Source organism: Chamaea fasciata, unplaced genomic scaffold, assembly GCF_029207755.1.
Source record: "Chamaea fasciata isolate MVZ Bird 193981 ecotype frontalis unplaced genomic scaffold, bChaFas1.0.hap1 SCAF_5, whole genome shotgun sequence".
NCBI lineage: Eukaryota > Metazoa > Chordata > Aves > Passeriformes > Sylviidae > Chamaea > Chamaea fasciata.
In genome coordinates this window covers 14,075,593-14,092,424 of record NW_027094090.1, presented here as the reverse complement: position 1 = coordinate 14,092,424, position 16,832 = coordinate 14,075,593, and the positions used below count along the sequence as shown (strand labels likewise).

The following is a 16,832-nucleotide window of genomic DNA, read 5'->3' as shown; positions in this document are numbered from 1 at the left end:
ATGTGTGGTGAGACATAGTGCTTGTCAGTCCAGTCCAGTACAGAGATACTCTTACCAAAACCTCTTTCATATAAACAGAAAATAGATGCTGATGTTAATAAACTCAACTTTTGGTATGTACGGATAAATAATAGTTATGTATGACATACATGTGTGTATTTATGTAACGATGAAGGAAGAAAGGTGAATTGATCTGATGTGTATCCAACTGCATGCATTTTGAATCTAATATATTTAGAAAGTACAAAAGTGACTGCTGTTCCCCAGGCACTAATAAAGTAAACAAACCTTCCAATCATGTGTGGATTACATGCCTTGTAATCCATAAAAATTGTTGTGTACTAGAAACTAGATATTTGCGATGTATTTACATTTCTGTTTCACAGGTTTGTGATGTACTAGCATGTGAAGGTATGCTTCTTGAATATTCTAATAGATACTGGCACTGCACTCTGCTTATTTTGGTATTTTTAGTGTGGGATAACGTCATTTTACAATGTAAAATTGAATGGAAATGCATTTGCAGTTAAAAAGCAACATAGTCAGATACCAGCTAGTACTTTAGAGACAGAAAATGTGTGGAAATTGGCAGTGCTTGCCTGTGTTTCTGTGATGTGTTTGCTGGAATTAATATTTTTGGAGTCCTGTACAATTCTGCTTGCCTTAGGCTGAGTGGTGTGAAATGTAATTGAACTAATGATTCACTGTGGTGAGATCATTTTTAAGAATGTAGTGGGCTTCTTATTGTACAATACTGTGGCATAAATTTGCCCTTTTTTCTTCAGCGATGCTGCCTCTTTGCATTTGTTTTAGTCTATCTGTCAAGCACCCACACCTTCATATTGCTCCTGAAATCCTCTTGTGTCTGTAGGATATGTAGTGTGTCTTCACAATTTACTCCTTTTGTCTTGTGTTAAATCTGTCATGTGGTACAGATCATGTATGGTTCTGTTTTATGGTGGCTTCTGGGTGTATGTAGGATGGCACATATTCTTGTATTCCTTCCTGCTCTATGCAGACTTTTCCTCTGCAGCCCTCTAAGTGCGCTCCAAGGTAGTATAAGTCCCCTTTTAAAAAATGTAATGAAGATGAAGCACAGTAAAAATGAACCTGCTTATATTCGTAAAGGCAGTCAATGAGTGTGATCGACACAGCCTTTAAAACTGGGCTTAATCTCTTTGGGTAATTCCTAGGCTGCTCTTTCTCTGCTATGAAGTGCTGCTTCATTGCATCTGATTTTCTAATGAATGAGCTTTTAACACTAAATGTGTAATTCTTGAGGTTTTATTTAATTTTAAAAAGTAAGGTTATGTTGTCAAGAAACCTTTCAAGTCTGAAAGCTTTTCTAAATGCTTTTTTCAGATAAGGACATGATGTAGACTTATTAATCTGTTCATTATCATTTCTCCTTTCCTTCTTTTTAAATGAATGAGTAGTATCTTTCATTTAAGAATGCTTTATTGGAAGATTAGTAATCACTGAAATCATGTTATGATATTAACCCTACACATCCCAGCTTCTCCTCCTTCTAGTGTTCAAAATACAGAGAATGGCTTGAAAGGGAAATGAAAAAGGGGTACAAAAAAGAAAAAATCATTTCTGCTTAAATATTTTGGGTGCACTTCTTTTCAGAAGTTATTCCAAAAAGAATTTTTAAAGTGGTAAATATGGAGGATATGGGATTTAAAAAAAAAAAAAAAAAGAAAAAAGAAAAAGAAAGCAGCTTATTGCATTTACTTCCTCTCTGCAAGCTCTCAAATAAGATGAAGGATTTCAGTTCTTGTAGGAAATCAGAGATAACTTGGATAAAGAAGTGCTTTAAATGGTTACAGTTGAATGCCAGTATTTTTGCGCTAGTTTCCACAAAAAAGCCAGTGAAAATATGTTTGAATATATGTTGCACCGAAATTTCACATAATTGGTTATTATCACTCAGATAATAACATTTCTAGGTAAAATTTGGATGATTATAAGCAGCTATTCCTTGTGGAATATGGAGCTGTAGTATTATATATTGAATCTTCTGTTCTGGTAAGCTAAGGCATGAGCCCAAGTAAACTGAGGTACTTTACAAGTATTTTTTTTAAGCACAAAATCAGTTTTGGCAATACACATATGATTGATAATTTAGCGATGTAGTGGAAAAGAGCTTTTTGTTCCCTTAAAGCTGCGCCTTTTTTTATATGCAACTTCAGAAAAGAGCTTTAGAAATCCTAATTTTTTATGTAATACTTTAGTCAAACTAGCTCTCATACTCAAGGATATGATCTGCTTTTTTATATAAGATAATAGTTATTGAGAATTAGCATTTTAAATATAGTGGTAGCTGGTGACACACTGATCAGTTTATGTAACAAGAGGAGTGAAATCATGTTCATTGCTTTTGCAGCTTTTTGTTTTGTTTCCCCCTCCCCGCCACTATTTCATTGAAATTAAGAAATTTTTAACCATGGCATAGTGCAAACAACTTGACAAACTTATGTTTGGATGAATATCTTAATTCTTGCTTACAGTGCTGTGGATGATGATAACTTCATAAGGCTTCTCGATTCTTCAATGCAGGTTTAGGATGAAATTGAAGAAGACAATGTAGAGCAAAGGTATGCCATGGCTGCCCAGGAAATGCAGGAATACGGTAGCTAGCAGCATTGGTGATTGGTTTGTGACAAGGAAATTTCATAGCTAGAACTGAACACACTGGAAAATAATAAAGTTACCGAGGGCAAGAAAAACTATCTTCTACTTTAGCTGTGGCATTTCTATGTAAATAGATGGTATGAATGAAAAATTTCTGTATGAAAGGTCCTTGTGTCACACTAGATATCAGTGTGAAAAATCTAAGCCTTTGTGCAGGATTGACTCGCTTGATTGGTTGTCTTTTAGCATCAGCTCATCCATGCTTTTTTCCTTCATTTAGCCTTTTACCTCTACCCTGTACTTTGTAATTATTCAAAGTTGTGTATTTTCTATGTAGAAATTGTGGATCTGAGATTGTATATGCAAAACTTTTTACTTTACTTAAGAGTACTGTCAATTTTTGGACCAGCATAAATTTTTTTTCCCCATATCAAAAGTTTCTGAACCATTCACTGAAGGATATCATGTAAATGGCTTTTTCTGTGCATGGTAGTCACATGCTGGAGAAGATTGAAATATGTGGGAAATCTAGATAGAGGTCAAAATGCATCCAGGTTGTAGCTGCATAAAATTCAGAATGCTTCTGAACAATACTGTTTATGAATTAAATTTAAAAACATAATATTGTAAAAAAATGGTGAATTTGTGCTATAGAAAAGTATTCCCAAGTGCAATTTTTGCTTAAAAATTCTTTTATATTTACAGAGAAACTGAGCCATACAAATATTTTTAAAAGTTTGCACTTCTTTAAGGCTATTTATTTTCTAAAAAAAGAGGACTTGAATATTTTTGACAAATATACACATGGTGTTACGCTAACAAACAGCCATGCAACATATATCTTACATAATGAAGAAATTGAATATACAAGACCTACTCTATTTAACATATATATTGAAAATATACAGTCTCGCCAATAGTTAAAAAAGTTTTTCTTATTTGGCAGTATTTTTTTACAATTTGTTCAAATATTCCGTTTGATGTGTTTTGGTGAATACTGAAATCTAGTCAGTGACAACCTGAGGTACTAAACATTTCTGCCTTACTTCGCTGTCTTCAAAGGTAATCTTTTTGTTCCTTTTAGGCTCTATCCATGAGTTGTGTATTACAGCGTTATTTGGCATGGGATCTGCTTCCACTATTGAAACAACTCGCTTTTTCATCTTACTTTTCAGAACTTTCTGAAACTTTTGTCTTGTGAATGCGTAAAGTAGAGGGTGAAATATAGTTGTTCCATATGCCATTACTAGAAAACATAATCTCAGCTTTACCAAAAGGTCACTTGGGCCCAAACATAAGATAGTGGTGTTTAAAACAGAGATGGGTGTCCAGCAGAGAAGGAATGTTGAGATAATCAGAAGGGACATTCTGAAGACTCTCTTTTGCCGTTCTCGTCGCTCCCGGTGCCGTTTTACAGCTCGGCGTAGGGCAATTATGACAGACACAGAAGTCCTTACACCAAAGACGACATTTTTTCCTGCACTGCTGTGGGACACATCTGTAGTCTCATGCTGAGTGGTCAAAGAAATAGTTTTTTTCTTTCTGTTTTTCTTCTTTTGTCCCGTTGTAAATCTTGTACCAATCCGAATATTTAGGGCCTGGAGTATTTTGGTGTATGTAATTAGCATTACTATAACAGTGAAGAAAAATATTGGAATCTGAACGAGAATGTGGTAGTACATTCCTAGTTCAGTGTGGTACTCGTTTGTACTCACGCACAGAAGTGTCTTATTTTCCCAAGTACTTGCACTTTGAAGACTGAAAAAGTTGACTTCAATGAAAGGAATCAGGAAGGAAAAAAGTGAAATGATCCATATTGAAGTCATTAATATCACAGCCCTTCCCATGGTCAGGATTCGATTAGCAGGTTTTACGGAGATGTCGTATCGGTCCAGGGTGATAGCGAAGACGTTGATTGCAGTTGAAACGCTTGCAAAAGAGACACAAGCCTCATGGAAGCAGCAGATGAGAGCAGTGTTACTCTCCAGTGAAAGCAGAAGGATAACTATAGTTAGAGGAATACATCCCACACAAATTATTACATCAAGTACATGAAGGTTCATTGTAATTATGTTACTGACAGAATTGATTAAGTTGGATTTCATACAGTAAAGTACCAGCACGGTGAGGTTGCTGCCAAGTCCCAAAACAATTTCTAACATCAAAAATCCAGTGAGAGAAACTTGAAAGCTTAATGGATATGACAGTGGTTGGTACATGTTGGTATCGATGTCATCAATGGCATCTCGAACGGTAATGTTAGATTCGGACTGCATGTTGACTTCCAGAATGGGGGACAAACACATTCTTTTGTTGCAGCTGGTTTTTCTCCTGAAAGGTGAAATAAAATATGGAACCATTTGATTTCTTTTTTTAACACTTATTGTAGATAAATGCTGGGGAAGGAGGAGGGAGGAAAAGCAATATTCTTACCAAACTCTTAATGTACAGTATGTTTAGAGCTTTAATTGGCATAGACTCAAAAGCCTGAAGATCTAGAATAAGGTCCTTGCTTTTTAAAAGAAAGCAGGATTTGTTTGAAAAAAGAAAAAATAGTGAAAAGCTTCCACTTACGGAGGCAAGCCTTTGTTTATAGTGATGTGGTTTTTCACAAAGGGCTCATTTGTTGAATAAACCATACTTTGTGCATAGCCTTTGTATTGCTTTGAGGGTCCATTTTAGAAGAATGTTGTTAAGTATTAACAAATTAGTGATCAAGATCATTTTAAAAAGCTCTTGTGGAAAAAGAAGTGGTAGGAGCATGGAGCACTGTTGCTTGGGTGTTGTAAAAAGGATGTTTAAATTATTGATGCCAATTTATCCACCTCTTTCTTATGAGGTTTACAGTAGTGTTGTGGACTGAAATGTGATGTTCTGTAATTCACCAGGTTTTTATAGATTTTTATATTTTTGCATTTTAAACCTTTTGTTCATTTAGTCTTCTCTGCATCTATGTGTATGATGCTTGCCACTACAACAATTTTATATAAGTATATGTAATTTCAAATGCAAAACTTACGTGGGTTTGGGAAATTGAGTTTATTATAAAATACTACATTTCCTTTTTCTGATTTGAATATTCAATTTCTTCAAGAAATCTGTGCCTACATGGAATGGAAGAATATTTAATTTTATTCCAGAATATATTTAAGGGAGTAATTTTAGCAAATAATACTTAAAAAGAAAATTCTCCCTTTCTGGTTTTGTTTTTGGTTTGGTTTTGATTGTTTTTTTTCTTTACAAACTGCAATTAAACCAAACAGATTCACATACATAGAATGTTTCTCTTAGGAATAAGTAAGGATCAAAAAAGTATTTATTTTATCTAGCAGATTTTTTATTTTGTGTCTCATCTGCTTTAGTTTTACACATGCGGGTAAGTTTTAAATACAGCATCTGCATGTAATACACGATGTTTGTATTATTTATATTGTTAGCCAGCTCTTGAGTTTGTAATTGATTGAATAAATAAAAGAGAGGTTATTCAATTTCTTGTTATGATACTGGAGGGGTTTTTTTCCTAGGTAGCTTTAAATTTAGGAGGGGATTTATTTGGCATGAAAATAAATTTGAGTGTCGACCTTTGTTCTATTCTGAATACATTAAAATGGATAGCAGTAAGGTGAACAAAATTGAGCTCTTTTAAAATGAAAGTATGAATTAAGCACACTTGGGATGCAGTATGCAAATGGATTTCATCTGCAGTTCTGAAAAGCCTCAATTGAACAATACTATTAATTGCAAATTGTATGATGAAAATTCTTGGTATTCTTCAACAGTTATTTCACATGTGCCTCTTAAATAAAAAATATGTAAATTAGAACGTATTACTCTCAGGTGTGAAATGAAACAAGAAAGATTTCTAAAGCTTTGTTTCATTTCTAATTTAGGCAACCTATATCTGTCTTACATTAACCGTCAGGAATATGATCTCCTCTTGCATGCACTCCTGGCTGTGAATGGATTTCAAGAAACCATTCCAAATGCATTGCTGGATAAATGAAGTTCTTTTCTATTAGCAAAAGCCAGGAAGAAATCAAAACCAGATCTGCTAAAACAAGTGACAGTCTCACCCTAACATTAGAGCAACCGAGATTTTGTGAAAACAGAAAACCTCAGCTGTGTTGGGTTGTTATGAATAGATTAACCATCTCCTCCTTTTTGCATTGCCTGGGTTTCGGGTGCGGGGAAGCAGAACCGTGAGGACAGGAGCTTGTTCACCCAGTGCCGCAGAGCCGGGGCACCTACCTGTTCTCTGTGCCTCAGGGGCCTGGCACAGCGTGGCAGCAGCTTGGCAGAAACTGATACATGGTGTCACTGAGAGAATTTTGACACGCACTGTAACCTGGAAATCAAGTGGTGGCTGAGCTCTTATTTCATTTCTTGCAGGATTTTTGTTTTCCTTTTTTTTGTTCCTGCAGTTCAGCAGCAAAAAGTTCTGATTAAACATGGGGACTTCTTAATTGCCTCAGATACTTCTACAGACCAGGGCATGTTCTGTGTGTCTGTTCTGAGTTTCAAGCCAGCAATAACAATTAACCTTCTTTTAAGTGATGTTAATTTCCTTCCCCTGTTGCATTTTGTAGAAGCCTGTTTATATTTTCCAGGTTTAAAGAAAAATAATTTCTGATCTCTGTTTTCAGAGTGTGTGTAGACATCCTTAGTTTATGGTTGCGTATTTCTTTCTGTAATATTCCTGCTCATTACTTTTGAGTGATGGCTTAGTGAAAGAAGTTGCTATACATCATAAAATCCAGTTCATGTGCTTTGAGAGTAACCATGGGTTACCTAATTTGGTTTATTTTGATTTAAGGAGAATACATAACATCATAAAATTGAGAGAAAAAATATCCATTAGTCATTATGACAAGTTATTTAATCAGTAGTATAGAAAAAGCTTGGTTAAACCTTTATTCAGCTTGCTGGTGAAGTATGCATATTCTCCTTTTGGGATTTCATGTTTCATTGTCTCTTCATGCATCAGTAGTTTCCACAATTCTGGTTTTAAATTATAAATCCCTCTTTAAGAAATGCTCACCATTTTAAGAATCAATCATTGCACTCTTCTTTTAATGAAAATCTGAGCAGATGTGTTAGTCTTCCATATATACTGTTGAAGTGTCATGCACGTAAATGGTAATGCAAGTGTGTTCCATGTTTTGTTTTTAATTCCTTTATGTCTTAAGAATACATTTTAGGGATGCATCCTGCTGCTTGTAGGTCATACAGCTACAAAGATACCCGGTCAACTGCATTCTTCATATTGTCAGTTGTAAAACTGAATTAGTTGCTGCATGCCCTTGTGAAGGGGAGGAAAAAAAAGGTTAAAAGTAGGGCTTATCATTTCAAAAATAAAGTAATGCATGAATGTATTTTCTAATATCACTTAATTAATGAATAAAGGATCTCTAAAATTGGACCTTATAGATTACATAGAAAATCAGTTAGCCTGCTCTCTGTTTGCCAGTAAAATCATATTCTTCTGTCAGCTTACATGAATTTAGGCTTTTTGGACAAGTTTCCTGTTCTCCAGATAGTGCAGGTTACAAATAATCCTGGCTAGAAGCAATAACTGTTGGATGCAGAGTGTCTGTGACTAAAGCTAGAAAATGTAGTTTTATAGCTCTGGTGAGCAGGGAGTTTATACATACAACTCTCTTGTCTTTTAATGAGAAACTGAATTAATGAGCCTTTTAGAAAAAATGCTTGTGTTTAATTTGCACACCGTTACACTTTCCTGTCTTGAAATAAATGTTTAGCAAATCCATACTTTTAATAAGTGGCTTGAATGTACAGGAAAAATGAAAGAAATAAGTTTTTAAAAAAAACAACAAAAAAAGGGGGATTTTCTGAGCAATCAGAAATTAGTCATATTAGCCAACCTTCATAAAGGAATAAGTATACACTAATTACAGACTATCTGATCCTTCGACGAGTAACTGAATAAATCTGAAACATATTTAACTGCCAATATTTTGAAATACTGCTGAGGGAGGAAAAGCATATTCCTGGTTGCTTTATGTGGTTGTTTTCCCCAATACTGTATGAGCTTAAACTGTACTGTCTTCATGCTGTACGAACAAACCAGGTTCTTAATATTCTATAAGACTTTCATACAGAATAACATTTTTCTATCATTATACTTTTAATGGGGAAGGGGAAATAGCATTTTAAATATTTCCTGGTCTTAAACATAACAATATATTACAGCTTAATATAAGTTGAATCTGATCTCTTGCCTTTTTTTCTCCAGTTTTTAATTTGGCTTAATGTTGTTTATTCTGCATATCATAATAAGGAACAGGTCTTACCTCCGCTAAAGATTTGGTAAATTCTCGATGCAGGTGAAGCAGTTCCAGGTTGGAGGGATTCATTTTGTTCACTTGTTAGCAGAGTAGAAGGGAAAGAGGGTAATAAGCATATCTTCAAAAAATAACCTTAATGAAAATTTGTGCCTGTACTGTGCCATTGTTTCAGCATACTGCTAATGTATACAATTGCTTTAGTTCTGGTTTACAGGCTGCTGCAGTCTCCCACTCTTGCTACGGTCGAATCAATAAGCATCTGAAAATACATAATGAAAGTAATTTAACATACTGAAGGCTTCTTGTCTCCAGAGACACCACTGAGATTCAAGCTTTCTAAAAAAGAAGAGCAGTGCTTCTGAGAGGAAAGCTTGCGATGGGCAGCTTTTGCAGAATGACAGCCTACCTTGTCGCTTCTCCTCACTGCAGAGAGATGCAGTGCATTCACTAATTTTGATTGGTCAGTGATGTTGGGCTTAAATTGTGCTTCATATATGGGATTGATGCCCTCCCTCCCCCCAATTTATATAAGGATTCTTTTATAAAAGGACTAAATTTACAAATGATTTATGAATTCTGGAATATATTAAGGGTATGCCTGTTTTATTTTTACCTTTTCACTCTTTACTTTGTGTACACTGGAAACCACATGGCACTGAGAAAAAAAAGGGATTAAACAGTTATTACTTTAAAAGCTTCCAACAATCTATATTGGAATTTGCCTACTTTCCATTTCTGAGCTTTTCAGGTGTTTGATTTTTTTGTTTGATTTTTTTTTGTTTGTTTGTTTGTTTTGGTTGGTTGATTTTTCTTGTCTTAACATTCTGAAATCACACTGCCTCTTTAAGCCATGCTGAATTTCACTGTACATGTTTACATGCAAGTGGTCATCTAGGTTTTGTAGCAATAGGTTATATTCAGGACAACTTGCTACCCACATGTATATTAGGAAAATTTATGCTAGGATGCACCGAGATTTTTCAGATCCTGATAATTATTCAGACGTTATAATTTAGTTGATTCATTATCAGGAAAAAATGATTTTTAGGATCCATCACTTTGTACAATGTATGTATTGTTGTGGAGGTTATTAATTTTGTTGAAAATTAAACTTCTAAAAAAACTTGTAAGTTCCACATGAATTTTGCTAGAGACTTGACAGGTTTTTGTATGGAAGTCTTTCTTGCATGATCTTCTTGACCTTCACTTTGCAAGGGATGTCTTAATTTTCACTTTTTGTTCCGTAACTTATTTCTGTACCTATCAGTATAAGCAATGCTCACAGCCGCATAATGAGAAGTGGAGTGCAATACCTGTTTTAATTAGTACTGGTGCTAAATAAACCTCGGAAATAATTTCAGTATAAACCCCAAAATAATATTTTTTGTAATTGGTTTGCTGAAACAAATAGTTTAAAAATATCTGAGTATAAAACGCCCTATAGATAGTTTATAATCTCAAATGAGTTTTCACCGTGATTTAAAATATTTTTAAGGGTTTTTTGGAAAGTGTGATAAAGTACTAAATGTTAAAATAGAGTTCTTACATAAGTGACTGTGTTAAGATGGTAGTTTGGGTCAAATTTTGATGGGGTCTTCTGGTTTTAGGCTGTTAATGCAAATACAGAATGCAGTTGTGTACCTCAGATGTCTTTATTTCCTTTTTTTTTACTTTTTCTTTAAGCCAGACATCAAATATATTATTTATCTTTAGGTAACAGCATGCTTAATTTATTTTTTATAATGGCTTCATATCCATCTAGCATGCTTCCTGTTCCATACTCCTTTGCATTCAGAAACCATGTAAATAAAGATTGCAGAAACTTTGAACAGAGATCAGTAGGTACCAGCTGGCTATGCTGAGTAGCAGCTGATTGAGCCCTTTGAGCTGTTTCTGTATCATCTGCCTCCCAAGAGCTTGAAACCAGTGATACCAGCGTAGCTCTTAAGGGTGATGTGATAAAGAGGATTCCTGAAATGAAAGCATAAATACTAATATATTAAAGAGATTTACTTGCTTCACTTTCAGTATGACTAAGGATAAGTAAGGAAGCCTGTCTAAATTTAAACAGATGAATCTCCATCTCCCTTTTTAATTCTTCAATGTGTGCCTGAACAAAGATGGAGATATTGGATGAGCTGTACTGTTAGAAAAATATGTACACACAGAGGAAGATTGTAACAGGATTTTGGGTATACCATGAATATATGGTTCAAATGCAGGCAAAGGGGTCACAAAAGAGTACCTATATGACAGGAGGTGATGTTGGCAGAAGTTTTATCTGCAAGAAGTGTTTGAAAGGAGTGATAAGGAGCTGAGTTGTGAACATATATTAAGCTTAAGTTTTCTGGAGACAAAATCAGGAAAAGAAGCAGTACCATATGGAGGCAATCAGGAGTAGGTGGATGGATAGACATGCTTATAAGCCATTGCTGTGCAGATGCTAGTTAAGATGGTGTGAACAGATGACTTCATCCTCAAAGGGTAGATAGGGAAGAGTGGGCAAAAAGAGCCATGTGCAGGCACCCAGCATAAACAGAAAATGTGCTGTTCTTATACCTGTTTCTATATCAGTACAGATGGGAGAAAGAATTTGACTGGTATTTTGGCCGTTAGGGTAATGAAAAGTGGGGTGAAAAGGTAATGAGAAGGTTCGAAGTATCAGGGAACAGCAGGAGTCCTAAACCAGGAGACTGGTGATGAAGGCTCTTAGGACTGAGAATGGCAATGCAAGGGGAGAGGGAGATCCAGATGGTAACAGAGAATAGACTGTGAAGGGTTGAGGCTGATGGGTCTGATGTGGGGGGAAAAGAAATGCAGACAGGCAGGAGCTTGAATCAGAGTGGAGCACAAGGGTGTAGACATATAAGGAGACACTGTGAGTGCACAGGGGTAGAGATAATGGCAATTGCCATAACACACACCCCGTAGTATTTCTGAATTAAATTCAGGAGTCACAGCTGTATGTGAGAATATATTTTTCTGTTTTGCTGAGAGGAAGTCCAGTAATTTGCAAGTAATTTTGCAAGTGTGTTTCTTGGTCCTCTACTGTCTTATATCTACTGTCTTACTTTCTACACAGAGGAAGTAGTGTCCCAACACTGACCATTACCGCATTCCCAAACGGTGGTAGGTCATGTCTAGATCTGAAGGTCAAAGCTCTGCTCTTGAGTTTATAACATCACCCTGAATCAGTTTCTTGAACTGCAGAGTTTTAAATAAACTTAGTTTCTTTAAAAAGACTCATTAGGCTCAAAAGGTCTAGCGGAGCCAAATGAAGTAGCCAGTTCTTTTCTTTTTCTATCAGAGTCCTTGATTTTGGAGCTTTAGAATTCTTTTAATGTGTTGCAGAGTTTAACTTCACATAAACCTACTGCAGACTATTTTAACATCCAGGTGTCATGGATCTTCATGAAGATCTTTATTGGCACAGTCGTGAGACTGTGTCTGCTCACTTCCCTTGTTGTCTGAATTATTCTTTTTTTCATCCTGAATGCTTCAGCAACACTTTCTTTCTTCTTACTGCGCATCTTGTTTCCTAGTCTGAATCTTGCTGCTCATTTAGTGTCTACTTAGAATTTTACTGCTTCTGGGTGTAAAAATGTCATCTGTTTTCATATTAGCAAGAGACTTGAGATCCTAACTCATACAATTTTTTTAGTGCCAGATAGTGTCTTTATAGCTCAAGTTGCTTTAGAAAATTAATATTGGGTGGTTTTGAATATCCTGCCCTGGGATTGTTGTTCAGCATTATTTACATGGTACATTGGCACAGCTCCAGCTAGATAGCTCCTCTGTACCTTTTATTTACCTACTCTAAGGGGTGTCATGCCCAGTTCTAACCTAGCTCTTCTCAATGTTTTGTGATTTGTTTCTGTTCCAGCAGTTTGGATCTATATCTAAAATTGTTTCTTACCTTGTTGTATCTCAGTTTCCTCAGTAGTCAGTTGCAAAGAACTTCGTTAGAATATTGTTGAAAATCCAGAAACTTCTATACTATCAAGGAAAAATAAGCAATGGATAATAGCTGTTTGAGTTTGGAAGTTGTATGGATGTGCCCTTGTTATGCTGGATTTGTAAATGTGTTCTGCTTTCTACCTGATACTGAAATTACAGCTTGCTGGTCTGGATCATGCTGTAGCATGCTTTTATGTAAATCTTGACTCCTGACCCATACACAAGATCTAGTAATAAAGGTTTTTATTACTATTTAAGAGTGATATGCTGAATAGATGACAAAAATTCTGCTAGAATTTGTAGATAGTACCATTCTGACTCAGATGGTAGCATGGTCTTTTCTTTCTTTTGGCTCAAGTACTTTATTCTTATTTCTTGTATCTACAGAGAACTGTTCTAAGGCTATTATTCCTTTTCTGCAGCAAGGACTGACATCCAAAAAATTAATTTTCCATTTAGCATCTTACCCTTAGAGTTTATTTTCTCATCTCCCTTATTGTTGATTGCCATCTTGCTTCGTTTTGTTATTTTTATAATGACTTATTTAGGTTGGGTTTTGCAAGGGTTTGTTTTTTTTTTTTCCACTTTTCTAGCGTTCAGGTTTCTCTTGACAGAAAACAGTCCTGCGCTTGGGACATTGTTGATCTCCAGTTGTTGGTAGAATTACATCCCTGGAAAAGTCTGGATTTTCCAGATTAATAGTATGTTGTTTCACTATGCTTCCTCTTGTATTTGCAAAGATGAAGACCTCTGGAAGACCTCTGGAAGCAGCACAAAGAGAAGTATTTTTAAATACATATAGAATAGATTATATATAAATGATACATATAATAGTATATATATTTTACACGTTTATGTATTTTTATATATAACGTGTGCATATTAATTTTCAAGATTCAGCATTAATGATAGAATAGCAGCTTAAGTAGGGAAAAATTAACTGCTTTTGCCATGGAATAAGAATGTCTTTTGAGATTCTTTTGGGTTTGTATAACTATTAGGCATAGGTTATTTGTTCAGTAGTATTCCATGTTAGAACAACTGTTGACCTTTTCAGCACTGGAAGGTTCTGTACTCATGAGGAAATGTGTAAGTTAGCAAATGCCCTTTAGCTATTAATACTGAAAATGTATCTTGTTTTAGTTTTGCACAATGAGGTGATACCAAAGAAGAATTGCAAAACCATTGCTGGCTATCACTCATATGTAGAGAAGGTATCCTTTTCATATCATAACAATGTATTTGGTCAAGTGGTACAGCTAAATCATGGTCCTAGTGCATTATTGCACAATTATTTAAGCATTTTAGTGTAAAGAAAAAAAAAAATAAAAAGAAGCAATGTCAGTTATGCTTAGGAGGGAAGTATGGCTGGTAAATTTAATAGTAATTTAAATAACATCAGTCTCATACCAGCTTTTCTCCATGGACATGGTTTGTGCTCCAGTATAAATATTCATGAGTGGTGTTGTATGTCGTAGTAATTTTTGGCAGAAGTTTACTTAGTGATTATAAATTTGAAGATATTTTTTCATTTTTCTTTAAAAATGTAATATTGCCATAAATTTGGTTTCTCCTTCATTAAAATTTTTCTTTGAATATTCTGAGAACTTGAGAGGTTTCTGCTTTTGTAAAATATTCTTAGTTCCAAGTTGGTAATTGTTACTGAATTTTAGTGAGGATTTTCATTATTATGAAAAGGCTTTTGGAATCCTGACATCGTATCTTTTGTATTGCTTTGAACATACAAATAAAAAAGGCACCTGCTCGCATTGTGTGAGCCTTGTGAAAGCGTGCCTGAAAGAACGTTCATTCCCAAAGCTGCAAAGTGATTTAGCATAGTAGCTGAAACATTCTGGAGCTGTAGTCCTGATGCTGTGTGGCTGTAGAATGAGGAAATAGTGTCTTGTGGTTTGAAGTGCCATGGGATTGCTTATCTTTCTTTCATGAAGATATTTTGTATGTTGGAGGAAGTTTTCAGTGCTGTTCCCTGCTGCTGGGTGGCTGTGTTGTCCAGCACCTCCAAGTCCCAGCTCCTGGCAGCTCTGTGTTTGTGCATTGCACAGCAGCCTCAGTGCAGACGTGTCAGGAAGTGTTCTGCCTGGCTGATTGTGTTGCTTTGTATTGGGAAGCAGCTGAAGTTAACATGCGGGGTTGAAACTTTAGGATGTGGTTCAGGATTCTCCATCAGATTATCCCTGTTGTGAAAGTCATGCATAGCCAGATATGTGGGATGGGCAGCAGCAGGAGCAGCACTGTCTGCCCTGTTACAGTACCCTGATGCAGGAGTTTGGTTACACACCTTCCTGCTGTAATATCCTTTAAGCGGAATTGCAAATTTAAAACAAAATGAGAAAACAGGAAGATTTTCTCTAGAGTTGTTTATTCAGCAGAGATCTTGGATAGATTTTGTTTCTAGTAATTTTGTAAACTAGAAAGGTGGTATCATTGTCTCTTAAGACAAAGTGTTCACATGGTGTACCTAGTAGTGAGCATTGCTCTAGCTGAAATTAAGAGACAAATCTTAGGATCCTAATTGCCCAGTAAATAAAAAGTGAACACAACATGAATAAGTATCACCTGTCATATCCCTTTAATTTTTTTAAGGGTAACACAACAGTGTAAGGATTACCAGCAGGGTCACTTCATATGTGTCAGTCTCGCTCAGGTAGCTGCTTGGCTGATTCAGTTTGGAAGCACTACAAAAAGTGTGTGAAAAGGATCCAGTAGGCTTATACCCTTAAAATCAAAGTTGGGTGATGACACACGGTAACTCTGCATGTGACAGGAACATACTTTGCCTTCTTCAGATAACAAAATAAAACCTAAGGACAGTGGTTAGATTCCCCCCCTTGCTATGAGTGTCTGATATAAGCAATTACAATAATGTCAGCCTCTGTGTTCAGTTCAAATGTAGGAAGTTCTCCACATCAGTCTGGCAGTGGTGATATTCCACGAATTACATTCTCAAAATCTGAAAAATTATAGGATGTTTTCTTGTCTGATTTTTTAAATGATAAATTACTTGGTTGTCCTCTCTTTGCCACCTTGGTTCTTCAGTTGTTTTTACAAGATCGTTCAGGGAAATTGATAAAAATCTGTTTATGTAGTGCCATAAAAAGACATGTGAGAGAAGTTTAAAAGTAACAAGCTATAATGATAAATGCATAATAATATGGAAATTGAACTAATTTAGTGCAGTGTGTTGGCTTCACATTTCCTCTTCTAAAAAAATATTCATTTGATTGATGTGCATGTTGATCTAAATTTAGATTTGTGTTGGTATCATATTCAGTTTATTTTCGTTCTTCCTCTGTTGTTTGGGTTCATTCATTTTCATAATTTGTATCTGTAATATAGTTTAATTTTTTTATTGATTATTGAAAAGCATCTCTTACTTTCTTAACTGGATAAATGAAAGAGGAATATAAACCCTTTCATATTTTCTTGGATTTTTTTAAAAAATGTATATTTTAGCTATAGAATCTAAAATAAATACCTAAACTGTGTTAAAATGCATGCATACGCATGCATATGAAGAACTAATTTTGTCTGTGGAGCTTTCAAATATCAAGGATTTTTGTGCCTAAACCATAGTTTCAGTTTTTTTCCATCTTCTAAAGTATTTTTAACCTCACTGCATAATTGTTGTCTTTGAAATCACTTACTGTAATACTGAAGCAAACCACAGCTTGTATGAAAAATGCTTTCATTTGCTGTTTTTTGGGAGAAGGCTGAGAGCAGTGGTGTCAGTGGTATGTCTGAGGAAGGGAATACTGTTTTGCATTGCATATGGTTGATGCCTGGAGCTGGCTTGAAGTCTAAGGTTTTTTTACTAATAAAATCTTGTAAAATTTAAAACGGTTGTTCAAGACATTTTTATTGCACTGATGGATGATGAGCAAATACAGGTTTATGGAGAAAAAAGCTTGTCAA

The 16,832-nt window shown here is 35.3% G+C and overlaps 2 protein-coding genes across 6 annotated transcripts in view; one reads left to right on the top strand and one right to left on the bottom strand.

Annotated features, from left to right (window-relative positions):
- COG5 (component of oligomeric golgi complex 5) overlaps positions 1 to 16,832 on the top strand; it is a 175,274-nt gene that overhangs the window by 28,313 nt on the left and 130,129 nt on the right. The window lies entirely within an intron of this gene.
- Positions 3,336 to 9,311, bottom strand: GPR22 (G protein-coupled receptor 22). 5 transcript variants are annotated; one of them, XM_066182893.1, is made up of 3 exons: positions 8,949 to 9,311; positions 6,886 to 7,936; positions 3,336 to 4,968 (listed from the first exon to the last, which is right to left on the bottom strand). In XM_066182893.1, exon 3 carries the CDS (start codon positions 4,941 to 4,943, stop codon positions 3,642 to 3,644), a length of 1,302 nt encoding a protein of 433 aa, XP_066038990.1. In that variant the 5' UTR covers positions 4,944 to 4,968; positions 6,886 to 7,936; positions 8,949 to 9,311; the 3' UTR covers positions 3,336 to 3,641. The 5 variants fall into 5 exon arrangements, with proteins under 5 accessions (XP_066038990.1, XP_066038987.1, XP_066038988.1 ...); XM_066182890.1 differs by having other exon boundaries at positions 3,336 to 7,936; XM_066182891.1 differs by having other exon boundaries at positions 3,336 to 7,052.